Below are 14,470 nucleotides of genomic sequence, written 5' to 3'. Positions count from 1 at the left end.
TGTGCTTTTTAAACTATTTTATAGGTTTAAAAGTTACCTCTCTCGTTCTAATTGCAGCTCTGAAGCACAGCTTAAATAGATAAATCAGTTATTGATGAGAGTGAACTCTCTTTTCATATTGTAATCTATGGGTAGTTCTTCTTTTTTGAAAATCTCTCTCGCGGTTGAACATAGAATATTGAAAAGTATAGAAATTATTCAATATAATCAAATTATCGATAATTTTATTCAATAAAACATATTAAAAATAAGCATTTGTTTTTTATTTGTATAAAAACAAAAGTGGAGAACGAAATAAAAATCTTTGAGGTGAATAAATTAAGTTGAAGATTCCAATCATATTTTAATCTGTGGTTAGGTATGAAATTCTTCTTTTTCAAAATCTTATGGTTGAACATAGAATATTATAGAAAACGATTCAGTGTACTTAACAAGCCAACTGCCTTTTATAAGAGTCGTAAGATAATTTATAGTAGTTTGGATCAGGATTAATTGTGATTTCAGTTTAAACTAGCTGCTATGATTGTTACGGGGTGTTGAAAATTTAGAAAAATGAACTTCGTCTCATAGACGCACCCAGTATAAGCCCAATTTAAAACTTGCATTAAGTATACGAGAAATCAATCTACAATTTGAGGAAAAAACATCAAAATTTAATGAGTGGTTAGGTGCAGGAGGTTGCGAGGAAGCATCTTTGATATTGAGGCCAGTTTTTTGCCGAGGTTAATGTGAAGAAGTTTCTAGATATCGCTAGATGTCGCTTTATTAATTTGTACTCTGGTTGATTGCCGGCACAAACTCGTAAAACACCACATACCCTAACGCCTTCTACATACGAAGCTACTCATTTGAAACTAATTACAGACTCGATTCACCAACTAATCCCCGTTGAGTCACTACTAGTGTCTTTAATTAGTTTCAAATGAATAGCTATGTGTGTAAAAGAACTAAGTGCTGAGCAACTAACGTAACGAACACCTGGCATATACTGAATGAACTTCAACGAGGGTTGCTACTCAAGTTTTGAGATTTGACAATACTGATTTGAATATGTGAAATTTTAAAGATTTCTTCACAGTTACATGTCATACAAATAAAACACTGAAAATTCATTCAAATCTTTCTGTATTTCAGCGAATATATTTGTTATAAGAACTGCCGGTTACTACGAGCTGCCCTGGTGGTCCTAATCTGAAATTTCTCATCGTCGACTCTTTTTTCTTCTGCACTTTCAACGGATATGTACCTCCTTTTATATAATTAGTTAAAGCTGTTTTTTTATACAATTTAATGCATTTCGGTTGTTGAAAATGGATTCCTTTCGGTTCCGACATCTTTTTTTCGTTAATCACAAACGAATCCGTATGTTTAAATAATTTTACGTCATCGCTTTCGTCTTTGGTATCGAGAGAAATATGACTGGGTTGATCAGGGTTCAAAATTTCGGTGGATACGGAAGCAATAGGTTGATCGGTTTTCTCTGATGTTGGTTCGTTTATAGTTTCCGGTGGTTTTTCCACTTCTACTTCATCGTTCGCAATCGCAGGAAAAGATGTAATTTTTACCGCAGGCTTAGAAAATGACGTCATTTCGTATTGATTCGAAACTTCTTTCTCTTCTGTAACAAATTGTTAATAACTTTGCGTCACATAAAAGGGAAAATGACTAATAGTATTGTATAAAGAATAGGATAATAGAACAGTGATAATGTTAAAACCATTTGAGGCAATTTTGCGCGTCATCTAGTTACTTTTACGCTCGTTCTTCATAACAATGACCCGTAGCTTAGTGCCATCTGAAATAAACAGCACTATTTTCAACAACTAAATTTTTTTGGAAAGATCCCAATCAAATGTGAAGTTTTCTTTATCTTCGAAATTCTAACCGACAGTACATTGTTGCCGGCAGTGACACAAATTACCTATTGACACAAATTTTGAAATATCCTGTTTTTAATAATGTTATAGCATGTATTCATCGAAACCGAACCGAATTTCAATGTATATAAAAAAAGATTTTTGTAATGGGTTCGTATAGCACTAGCAAATGAAACAAATAATATTTCACTAATCTGTTAATCACTTAAATTTGGGATAGAAAGAAGGATCCTTGCACAGAGGTATATAAAATATATATACTTTCCTTTGGTGACTGAAATAATATGAATTTGCGATTTCAGAACCTCGGTCATGAATGTATTTTTGAAACATTCATATTTTGATGATATTTTGAAGAGGCGAAAAAATAAGTCCTGGCTATTTTGTGTGTGTTTTTTTAACTTTCAGTTGATTTATGTGATTTATGCATTTTCCCGTTTTGATTTTATTCCGCTTTCGTACTGTATTAATATATTTGATAAAATGAAAAACAATAACTTGTAAAAAGTTCTAACTATACTAATATTTTGAACGTAACCAAATGAAATATACTAAATGTATCATAATACAATATCGTACTAATAATTCAATCAATGACATTGTAGAATTCTTCAAGCAATATGTCCTTTCTTGAAGAAATGCCGTCGTCGATATTCGGAACTTACTAAATCTATTTATTGCTTATACTTCTAAAGATACCTAGATGATAATTTTTTAGCATGAAGGTTCTAACAGGTCAGAGGTCGGTTGGGCAATCAACATCTTATGGCATTACCTAATGCTTGGACTTTCAGTTAAATTGTAAACAGACGGATTTTAATATAAATAGAGTGGGATGAGTTAAAATTTTGTATTTTCAATACAATGTGAAGTTATGAAGTACATTATGAATAAATTGAAATAAATGAATGTAAATAAAAAAATATTAGATTTTGGCATAAACGTCGGGAATCACGGATTTTTGATCTGTGGTAATTGCATCCTTCATATTAGATAACTAAATAAAACACTCAAAGTTTTAGTAAATGAATTTATTAGAAAATATCGAACAGAAATATTAAATAAAGTAACAATAATAACTACACTTTTTATGAAATTGTTGATATAAAATTATGTATAATAATTATAGACTGAGCGTTTGAAAAAATTATCAGAAACTACAAGTAGTACGGTCCTTTATATATTCCTTGTGTATTTTACAGCTACAACATTGTTAATGGGAAATTCGAATGATCAACAAGTTGAGTAAATTTATTGTAATTTTTCAAATTCTCAAAATGTTTGTTAAAAAGTATTATAATGTTGCTTCGGAACATTATTCACATTCTAATATTTTTGTTTTCTGGAAATTATTTTTATTATAACCAGTACCCGACTTGATTGGACTGTGTGTTATCATGAAAATATATACAAAGTAGCTCTTAATTTTGACCACAGAAAGAAATGGACAAAATCCACAAACAAACCTGAATCTCCGTTAAGAAGACTGTAAAACCCCAAAAATGTAGTACATGTAGAATTTAAAACGTTGATTATTATTGGTCATTCATTATTCTTTTTATTGTTGAATATTGGAAATCAAACTAAAATCCACACAAATATTTCAATATTCACCTTGATGGACCTTGAAAAATGTACGAAAATTTTTTGCTTCAGACTTAAACCATCTTATTATATATAATATTATTGATGTTCTAGTTTTCGAATTTTTTCATTAATGTTAGCTAGGGACCAACAATTTTACAAAACATTATTCTCCATAACGGTAGCTGGACCAACGCTACCGAAACGTTGACATAAAAAAGATTCTGTATTGATTTACCAAAAAAAAAACAGAAAGAATATACCATAAGAAACATACAAAATATATTGGTTGTTCAGTTATGCTGAATTATTGATAATTTATCATTTTTTTTTAGTTTGTCTAGTTTTTAATGAACTTGAAAAAGTTTTACAATATTTGAAAATCTGAGTTCGCAATAATAAATTGAAAATGTATTGCCTATGACTACAACCACAGATTGCATTTGTTGCATACCACTCGGGAAGAATTTTTTTTATTTTTCCAACAATTTTCTTTTTCAAATTCAATATTATTTTATTATCTGAAATTTTCCGTATATTTTTGTCGAAGCTATTAAGTACTATCATGGTGAAATTTTTCAATAATGTTGTTGGAGTTTTCAATGCACACTTATCATTTACACTTGTACACTGTTGATGTCATCAGAAGCTTCTAAACTGACTTAACAGTCTTTGCAATTGAAGCAATCTAAACATTTTTTAATTAAATAACCCCCAAAATATACTACAGAACAATTTTCTAACGTCGCAATATCATTTGAATGTACCTCGGAAGAAATTGAATTGGTGGATAAATCCGTTTTTCCGCATGATGATTTAATGAAGCTTCATTGTCATCTGTTGCTAAAAGCAGTATATTATCAACATCATCCAGTTGACTGAATGCAGCTCGAATGCATTCACTGTTGGGTTTCTGTTATAGCCTCCTCTTTGACGTTAAACAGAAAATTGATTTTCAAGTGGATCTTCTGCCTGTGAATAAATAATTGAAACCTTCATTTCTTTGATCATTTGCAAATTGTTTAACGGAGTTAATGGTGAGAAGAAAAGCATCAAAGCTATCAGGTCTGGTCAAATTTTTCTTTTTTCCAACTTTGTATAGATTTTCCAATAAATCATATCCTGAGCTTAAAGCTGCTAGCACGTGTACTATTCAGGGCATCAAATAAATTGTTCGTGGTTAGAACAAAGTTAGGCGTGTTTTTAGCTGTACTTAAAATAAGTTCACCAGTTTCCAAAGATGTCATTATGGCATTATAAACACTGTGGGCAGCTAATTTTACCTTCATTTTTTCGAAAGAATTCGGATTGATGTGCTTATCAGTCAGTTTCAATAAGGCCTTTCCTGTTTTGCTCCATTTATCATAAACTATTGTTCAAAAAATTATTTCTAACGCATTTCAACATAATATTTTTTCTCATTATGAAAAAAATAAGATTGGTTTTTGTTAACCCCCAAATGCTTTATGAGTTTTTGATTGGTAGTTGATAAATAACACACTATGCCTATAGTGTCTAGTTTTGTCTCACTAAGTTTTACCAATGCCTTGTTAATTATACACCATAAAGAAGCTTATGATACCCCACCATTCGATACAAAGTGGGCAATAGGAATTTTCCAGTTGCTATAGATTCCTCTGATCACGAGAACTAGAGCTTCACTGGCAGGGAAAGGCTTTCCTCCAAACTCGCCCAGATCTTCGAAACCCTCAATTAAATCTGTTTTCATGTTAAACTCAAGATTCTTCTTAATAGACATTTCGTCGAACATCAAAATACATTTCTTCTCGTAAGGCAGTAACGTATCCGCCTTTAAAGTAAGGAGCATAAAATTTTTTTATTGAATCCAGGTTTGCAACGGAAATTGGCAACCCATGATGTCACTGTTGATACTGCTGGTAAAATAAACCCTTTTGTCGCAAATATCTGTATGTCTTAGGTCCTTTATAAAATAATGACAGGACAGTTTTCTTTTAAGTTAGTAACCATGGGGATTTCATCTTATGTCCTAATTGCATATTCACAAGAGATTTTGTTAAGTTCCTGCTCCATACAAAACGTTCGCAAAGAATTGCGTTTTAATAATTCTTTTTTTTTTGTAGCCCTCAATTGAGTATTCAGGTTATTGACTTTTTTTCCTAACATTGGTTAGTTCCTTTCGCAACCGTTCATTTTCTTCTTGCAATGACTGTTTCCTACCTCCAATTCCCATAGAACAATATGGTAGGTTCTGTAACTCTTTCAACCACTCTTCATCTTCATGGTTACTGATAGAACTATGTGACATGTCAATATTTCTGGAATGAATCACTATTTGAATATGTTTGTGGATGTGAGGAAACAATCAATTGAATTATTTGTTCATCCAAATTTTCCCTATCCGATTTTCACTTTCTGAACCTTCATCATTTTTGTAGCGGAATGGTACAGAAGTAGTAGGCAATCTTTTACACTGATTAATATTTTTACTGAAATGTTTGCTGCAGATCAGCTTATTTCTTAGTGATTACTGGCTTAGGTTTGCCAAAACAGCATTACCTGAAATAAGGAACATCAATGTTAACATACATATTTATTGTAATGGTTATGGTAAAGTATTTTTTATGTTCAAAAACTTTAATTTATTTCATTTCAATAACGGGCATAAATGGAATAACGACTAGTAGTACCCTTATTTGGAATTTTCCTAATTGTATCTCATATCATCGTCGGAATGCCAGAATTTTCCCGAATTGTGTTAAGATAATTCCATACCTGTGTATCATTCTCAAAAAGAAATACACATCATTGAAATTTCTTGGTTTTTAAAATCAAACAAAAAAGACCATTTAAAAGAATTGTAACAAAACCTGAAATAAAAAATATACAAATAAGTATATATACGTACCAAAAATATTTAAATAATCTGATTTTAATATAAATATTATATTCATTGGCTTTGTATTGAAAGTTATGGATCAATGCGAAAATTTGGATAAGACCAATAAATAAAAAAACTCTAATAAAGAAAAAAAAATTGTCCTATCAACTATTACTAAAATACCTACTTATATAATCGTTTTGTCAGTTTTATCATTGTGTAAAGATATTTATACAATGGCCTCATCCTTATCGATAAGTGTACCAACTAACCCAGCACCGGTCTTGGTTTCACATTGGAGAGCCAAAAGTTATAATCATCGAAAATATTATTCTGGGGAAGGAGAAGACATCCAACAACAATTAATATCAAAAGACAAAATTGAAGCAACAATGCGCAAGATGAAAAATAGGAAATCACCAGGGCTGGATAACATTAATAACGAGCTTCTTAAATATGGTGGCAATGAATTAATAGACCAAATGCATGTCATGTTCAACAAGATATACGACCAGAGGAATGGAAAGTAAGCATAACGATCCCCGTCTTTAAAAAAGGGGAAAAGAAAGATCCAAATAATTATAGAGGGATCAGCCTCCTAAGCACGACTTCAAAATTACTAACAAAAATTATTGCAGAAGAAATCTCAAGTAGCGGCATGAGCGAAGAACAACAGGGATTTAGACACAATAGATCAACCATAGACGCTATATTCATCTTAAGACAGATTGCCGAAAAGGCCATAGAATACAATAAAACCGCGTTTATGTGCTTCATAGACTTAACAAAAGCATTTGACAGAGTGAGATTACATGACGTCATTGAGCTACTAAAAAAACGAGGCGTAAACCAAAGGACAATAGACATCATTAGGGACATGAACAACGGAAATAGCACATATGTAATAGCACAGACAAGGAGATAGTCTCAGCCCAATACTCTTCAACATTATAGTGGACGAAATCATAAAAGAAGTCAAAACGGCAGGCAGAGGATACAGAATGGGAAAACATGAGTTTAAGATAGTTTGCTACGCTGATGACGCGGTTGTGATATCCGAAGATGAGGATAATCTGCAAAAACTGCTACACAGATTTGAAACAGTTGCAGGAAAATTCAATATGATCATATCGAAACAAAAGACACAATCCTTGACAATAGCGAGAGAACCAAGAAGATGCAAACTGGCAATTTATAATAAAAGTGTAGAACAGGTAATGTCTTTTAAATATTATTTAGGGGTTAACATCACGAGCAATAGGAACTTGAAACAAGAAGTCAAAACGCAAACAACAGCAGCATCTAGGATATCAGGATTCCTTCGAACCGTGATATGGAGGAATAAATTTTTAAGTATCGAAAGCAAAACACGGATATATAAAACTTGTGTCAGACCAGTAATGACATACGCCATAGAAACGAGGGCGGAGACTGCAACTACTAAGCGGATTCTTAGAACGACCGAGATGAAGACATTACGCTCAATCACAGGGAAAACACCAAGAGACAGAATAAGGAGCAATGAAATTAGAAGAATGTGTGACGTTCCGGATATAGTGAGATGGGCCAGAACTAGAAGAAGAGCATGGAGAGATCATGTCAATAGAATGAACAACGATCGACTGGCGAAAATCGCAAAGACCCAATACAAGTAGACCGCCTGGAAGACCACCAAAGCGCTGGTATGAGAGCTGGTCCTCGCAGTCACAACTTAGGCTGCCTCTTTGAAAACACAAGACATAGTCTTAAAATAAGAAGAAGAAGAAAATATTATTTATTGTATTATCTATTTATACTTTTTGGATTGACCACAAAGTAATATAGAAATATTATCACTGAGCTCATAGTTGAGTTAAATATATTTATATTAGGACTGGTACTAATTTAACAAAATAATTTTATTCACAAATCTGTTACAGATAATTAAGCATGAGTCAAATATTTTTGAAATTATAACCTATTAAAGTACAACACAAAAAATATATCCAAGACGTCATATTTAATATAGTTATAACGTTACAAAAAAGACACCAACTACTACAGTTGAAAATATAAATTGCTCTTCTCCAGGATTTTTTATACGTAACATTTTTTAAAAATAATTAATTTGTTATATAGTTTTAAATAGGCTGTTTCTATTATCACTGTAGGAAGTTATGGATAGGTAAATTATGAAATAAATAACTAACATCAATATTTGTTGGAATGATAAATTCATTCATAATGTGCGACTGGAAAAATGTACTTGAGGAGCTTGTTGTTACCTTCAATTTTCAGGGCTTATATTTTACAATGAGACCATAAATGCTTACAAAACCATCTGTTTGTTTAATGGTATAATAAAAGCAGGTAAAAGGTCTACTCATATATTATATTACATATTATGTGATAAAAAACGGTCTATATACATTTGAACAGGTGAAATTTTTGCCTCATTGACAGGATAATTTCCAAACATAAACACACAGACACACTACCTTATTATTATGTTCTTAGTTCATAAATTTAAAAAATAAAAAATACTATTACAATTTTTATGAAATATAAAAGTTCAGTCCTTTGTATTCGGTTACTTGTATTTATGTATAAGTTTGAAATATATTCAAAAATGTTTTATTTCTATTCTGTTTGTCTTTAATATAAAGGTGGCTTCTAATTTTAAATTTAGGTATGATTCAAGTACTTTTGATAAGTTTATAAGATTGAATGGATTTGGAATTTGTAGTAATAAATCATTGTACTCGTATAATATGCAATGCGACCATAATACAAATAAACTCATTATCAGAAAAAACTATTAGACGAATTATCTTTTATTTAGGTATTTAATAATTAAATACCTACTTATGTTTAGTATTGAACATTTGTAAACAGTCATTTAGTCACATTCACTATTTTTTATTCCTTTATGAAAAATAATTGTCTTAAGAATAACTCACCCGAGTGTATGATCCATTTTTGACATCTGGTAGGACCATTCACAGGAAATCGGTACATTTTAATTGTAGGATCTGATCTCTTACTTAGTCCACACTTAAAATAAACACACTTATTTCCAGCCATTGATCAGAAATGGAAAAGAAAAAAAGATTATTTGTTATATAAATACATTTTAGTAAGTAATTCGCTAAATATACAGTTTTTTTTTTCGAAATTTTAAGCTGTTAACTAAGAGAGTAGTGATGTATATTAATTGTAATAATATCCACTTACCTTATAAAAATGAAATATATATCCAAGATCAAAGATTCTCAAATAAAAAAATAATCCAAATGTACAACCAACCAAACTCAATAATAACACAATGAACACAATACAATAATGAACTGAAATTTCAACTTTGCTATAGGCACCCAAAATAAGAAACTTTACAACACAGCTTAAGGGTTGAATATAATATTTTAAATAATTTTGGCGCCCTCTGTTATTGGGTTACTTCGGCAACCAAAACTAATAAAACATGTAATTCAAGCTACGACGTACAGTAAGAAAAAACGTGCTGTGGACGCCAACTCTCCATCGCCATCTATTGGTGGCGTGAACCTCGTTAAATAATATCCTCATAAAGTTAACCTAATATCCTATTCTTTATACAATGCTAATAGACACAGGATATACGAGGTATGGCTATTAAATAACGAGATTGCGCGCCTAGAGGGCACCCTAGGCGCGTTGAGTATCTTTATCTTGTCTATGCACGTCCCAAAACACGTTTCCGTCACTATTATAGTATTTGTGCAGTAGCGGTGTGAAACGAACGTGTTTTTTCTCGTAGCAATGTATCAATCTTGAATTTCTCCTTAAATTGAAAAAAACTCCGACTCAATGCTATAAATTGTTGCAAGAGGCCTATGGGGACAATTCTCTACCTCGTGCGCGTGTTTTTGAGTGGTTTAAAAGCTTTAGTGAGGGCCGAGACAGCATTGAAGATGACCAACGCCCAAATCGCTCTGTGACTCCGGAAACACTGACCAAAATCAACCAAATTGTGCGTGCAGATATTCGAGGAGCATCCGGATGATTGTCGAGGGTATAAACGCCGACAAAGAAACGGCTAGAAACATTTTACACGAGGAATTACACATGGCAAAAGTCTGTGCTAAGTGCCAAAACATCTGACTTCTGACCAAAAGCTCTTGCGTCAACTGGTCTACTCAGATTTCGTTGAGGGTTAGGAAAAGATATGCTTTAAAAGGGACCCAATTTGAGTCGATGGGAGCCGTAAAGCAAAACACGGCAGATTTCCTAAAGGCCTTCACCAAAGATGACTTCCAGCACTTCTTTGATCAATGGAAAAAATGCACGGAAAGGTGTGTGGCGAGGGGCGGGGGGTATGTGGAAGGAGAACATTCGAATGAAGAATAATTTTTATAATAAAATCCTTTTTCGTAACCAGTCTCATTATTTAATAGCTAGATCTCGTAATTCTAAAGAAACTGAAACTTATTTTATTTAATTTTTATAACAAATTGATTGTTAAACCTAAATCAAATAATATGACAGAATGAATTATTGCTTGATTAGCATCAAGATTGTGGTACTCCTGATTCTAATGTCATTTGATATAATCTTTAAGATAGCCTGGTCCGCTTTTGGTAGCGGATGGAATGGTACACGCAACAACTGCTCTTCTTGGCTTGCAGGATTCTGCTGGAAGGGCAATTGAACTCTGACTCTCAGGATTAGGGGTTTTGACGACGACCTTAAGTAACCCAATTAGATTTGGAGTGGACGACGTCGATTCTTTCACTGGTCTGTATTTTAGTTAAACTGCAAGAAATTGGCACTCTGGACGAACAAAGTTGATTATTGTGTCGATTCGGCACACGTCCAGCAGACATCGTGCACACATGCATGCAAATTTATGTTTTATATATAATTTGTAGTTAGAAATTAAGTACAATAATAAAAATAATGCAATTGAAAACTAACTTTAATTTGCTGAGAAAACTCGTTATAAGGAACTTGGAATGAAAATTGTGTAATAAATTAATATAATACCTAAAGAACTTGCTATATAAAACAATTTTATTGGTAACGAAAATAGAAATCACCGTCAGTTGAATGTTTGTGGGTGGAAAGATTGTTAGTTCATCCGTCTAAGCGACTACACGTTCTGGAGCAGACGCCATGTTTCTGAGCGCTGTTAATTTGAGCTAAGTAAAAGTAGCTGAGTTGAAACGTGAACAAAAACTGAAACAGAACCAGTCTAGAAATTTGTTTAATTAACCGTGTTCTGTGATCAAACGTTCTTCTTAGGAAAAAAAAATGATACGAGACAAATAAATCGAAACTCCACGATGTATTCTCCATAATATCATTTTTAATTATAATGTCCGTTTTTAAATGCATATATAAGTTATTGAATGTTGAATGCACATCGTAATTCTTAAAAAAAACTAGACAGTTAGTACCACCACATAATGTAACACTCGTTAAGTTAAAATAATAATAATAAAATAAATAAAAAACAAACGATATAGCCTCCATGGGAAAAAATAGAGCTGTCAAAATCTAACAATTTACGGATATGAAATACGACTTGTCAACGAACGTCCAACACATTTCCGATAGATAGAAGTATCGCTGAATGCGAACTATGTGACGCTCTCAGAGTCATTGAGCTCGCAGCATGATTATAACTATAACTGACGGTTCTCTTTACTATGTCGAAAGTGTGAGCATTCACATCTATAAATTTTATAAATCCCCCTTCTGCATGGTTATTTTCTAGTTAAAAATCATCTTTCTAATTTCGATACGGTATTAAAACACTCGTAGTCGAATTTGTTTTGACAACTATGACATGCTGCGATGACTGACTGTCATATGTCATATTCCCCTACTATAAGGGAAAGAGAAGTTTCAAACACTTTTTTAAACTGTCCAATATGGCGCGCTTCACGGTTACGGTTAAAGGGTTTGCGTTTCGTTTTAGGAATCATTTTTGTAACCTCTAAAAACACGTTAGCTCGCGAGCTTATCTCAGAGTAACGTATACACGCTAATTCACTTGATTAGTAGACACAAAGTAGAAAATCAGTAGGCACTTATTTAGTGAGAGAAAGGGAGAGATAGGCTATAGTTCAGATTAGTAAGAGTACGAAATATTAAACAAAAGTTTTACCTGATGCTGATCCATTGGTCGAGAAGTTTGGTTTATTGAAATACTGTATCAATTCTCCAGCTACATCCCCGTAAGGAGTATTATCCTTATCGTTTTTTTCTATTTTTTTTTGTTTGCGATGAGTTTTGTGTGGCGTTTTCGGTTTTTCAATTTGTGCGTCTTTATTTTTGCTTTTATTCGGCTTCCAAGTAGCCCAAAACGTTTCTTCTATTCTATTCAACATTTTTCTGGGATGTTCATACTGCATAGATTTGACAAAATCATTTCTTCTGGTAACTAACCCCACGTTAACAAAATTTTCGTTAGCTACATTATAACTTGGAATTTTATTGTATTTATGTATGTATATAGGACAATCTGTATTAATTTTGGAGTCATGGTCATTTTTAAATAGATTAATACCATTGCGAATCCCGACTAATTTGCGGTAATCTGGAAAATTCTAAAAATGTAAATCAATTAAAATAAAAATATATTTCATATATTCAACTTTTGAAATTGGATTTTAATTATTTCAAATGATGTTTCCTCTCTTCTTTTTTGTTAATTTATAATATAATTTAAACTCACTTTATCATCTATAGGATGGTGCAACTTTTTATTCTTCTGCTCGTGGAATAAATACGCCATTACAACAAATTAATTTCTTTAAAGAGTTCTAGAAAATTAGTTGTCAAAAGATCTTGTCAAATCATTTTATTAAAATTATAAATCCACGAACCAATCCGTTCCAATGTGACTTAATGTTTCTTAGAAATTTGTCCTTCCAATAAAAAAAAGACGAATTATTGAAATTTAACATTGAATTAAAAGTAAAGGAAGAAGCGATAAACCAAGTTGACTCCCAACATGGTTGTTGCATATGGCGGACGGCAATGTCCGCTTTGCCATAGGCGTGCTAAAGAAAAATTATTTTGTAACAAATCATATAGAAAATTAAAAAAATTCTGAAAAATATTAACTGTCTTCTAAATATAATAAATTCGTTGCTTTCCTAATAGAATTTAAATTAATCAATGAATCGAATACGCCATTACAACAAAGACTTAATATTTCTTAGAAAATAGTCCTTACAATAAAAAAAAGAAGACGAATTATTGAAAGTAAACATTGAATAAAAAGTAAAGGAAGAAGCGATAAAAAAGTGGAGGGAGAATGTACCCCCAAAAAGGGTATTTTTGCGGTTTTAGTCAGCTTAAAAAATAATACAATTCTTGTTATTATTTAATGATAATTTTATTTTACAATAAGAAAAATTGGTTAAAGTAAAATGAAAACTGAAAGTAATTAATGAAAAGTAAATCACAGACGTCGACGTTTGACTACCGTTAGACCACTCGACTCCCCAAAATCTTTTCGTAGTTCGTCGCGTATATATATAGTCCAGGTCTTCCGGCGCGTTAATCTCTTCACTTAATATCAACCTTCCGATAAGCGCAACCACCTGCACAGCTCTTGTTACATTTGCAGGAAATTATAGAGAGAAGTGTCCGGGTATCTGGTTCTTTGGATGTAGCAACAGGATCAAAATCATACTTTGAAACCTGCTATTTCCAGTGGAACGGATCCATCTGATATCCCATACGTTTTCGAGCAATGCTGGTGGGCTGCTTCGGATCTTGGTGGTAAGGATGCTATGCTGTAGACTTCAGAAGGGATTTGGAAAACTGCTCAAACATCCTCATCATCTTTTTACACTGCTTGAAGAGTGCAGACGTTGCGTCATATCCACTTATAACGAAAATTCAAATGAAACCAGAAACCATTGTAACCAGTTAATTGATAAAAGGGTTGGTTTAGATGATATTACAGAAAATCTTTCAATTATGTTCCAAATTTGAATATTGTGTCTCATTTAAATCAGAATTTGTTGCTGTAAAAATTTTATAATAACCATGATTTCGACATTGCGAGTCCTTTAAGAGATATCGCAAAAATACCCCTTTTGGGGGTACATTCCCTTCCACTTTAGCACAACTCCGGCGAAAGAAAAAATTCTTGAGGTTTTAGGTTAAATAAAAA

General features: G+C 32.3%; 1 protein-coding gene across 1 annotated transcript; it reads right to left on the bottom strand.

Moving 5' to 3' along the window:
- Window positions 1–1,108: 1,108 nt before the first annotated feature.
- Window positions 1,109–13,174, bottom strand: LOC130893746 (uncharacterized). The gene is made up of 3 exons (XM_057800082.1): window positions 13,019–13,174; window positions 12,449–12,890; window positions 1,109–1,618 (listed from the first exon to the last, which is right to left on the bottom strand). The coding sequence occupies exons 1-3, from the start codon at window positions 13,076–13,078 to the stop codon at window positions 1,131–1,133; spliced, it is 990 nt and encodes a 329-aa protein (XP_057656065.1). The 5' UTR covers window positions 13,079–13,174; the 3' UTR covers window positions 1,109–1,130.
- Between the last annotated feature and the right edge of the window lie 1,296 nt (window positions 13,175–14,470).

This window comes from Diorhabda carinulata, chromosome 5, assembly GCF_026250575.1.
Source record: "Diorhabda carinulata isolate Delta chromosome 5, icDioCari1.1, whole genome shotgun sequence".
NCBI lineage: Eukaryota > Metazoa > Arthropoda > Insecta > Coleoptera > Chrysomelidae > Diorhabda > Diorhabda carinulata.
The sequence above is the reverse complement of the archived record's forward strand: the minus strand, read 5'-3'. Positions and strand labels throughout refer to the sequence as shown.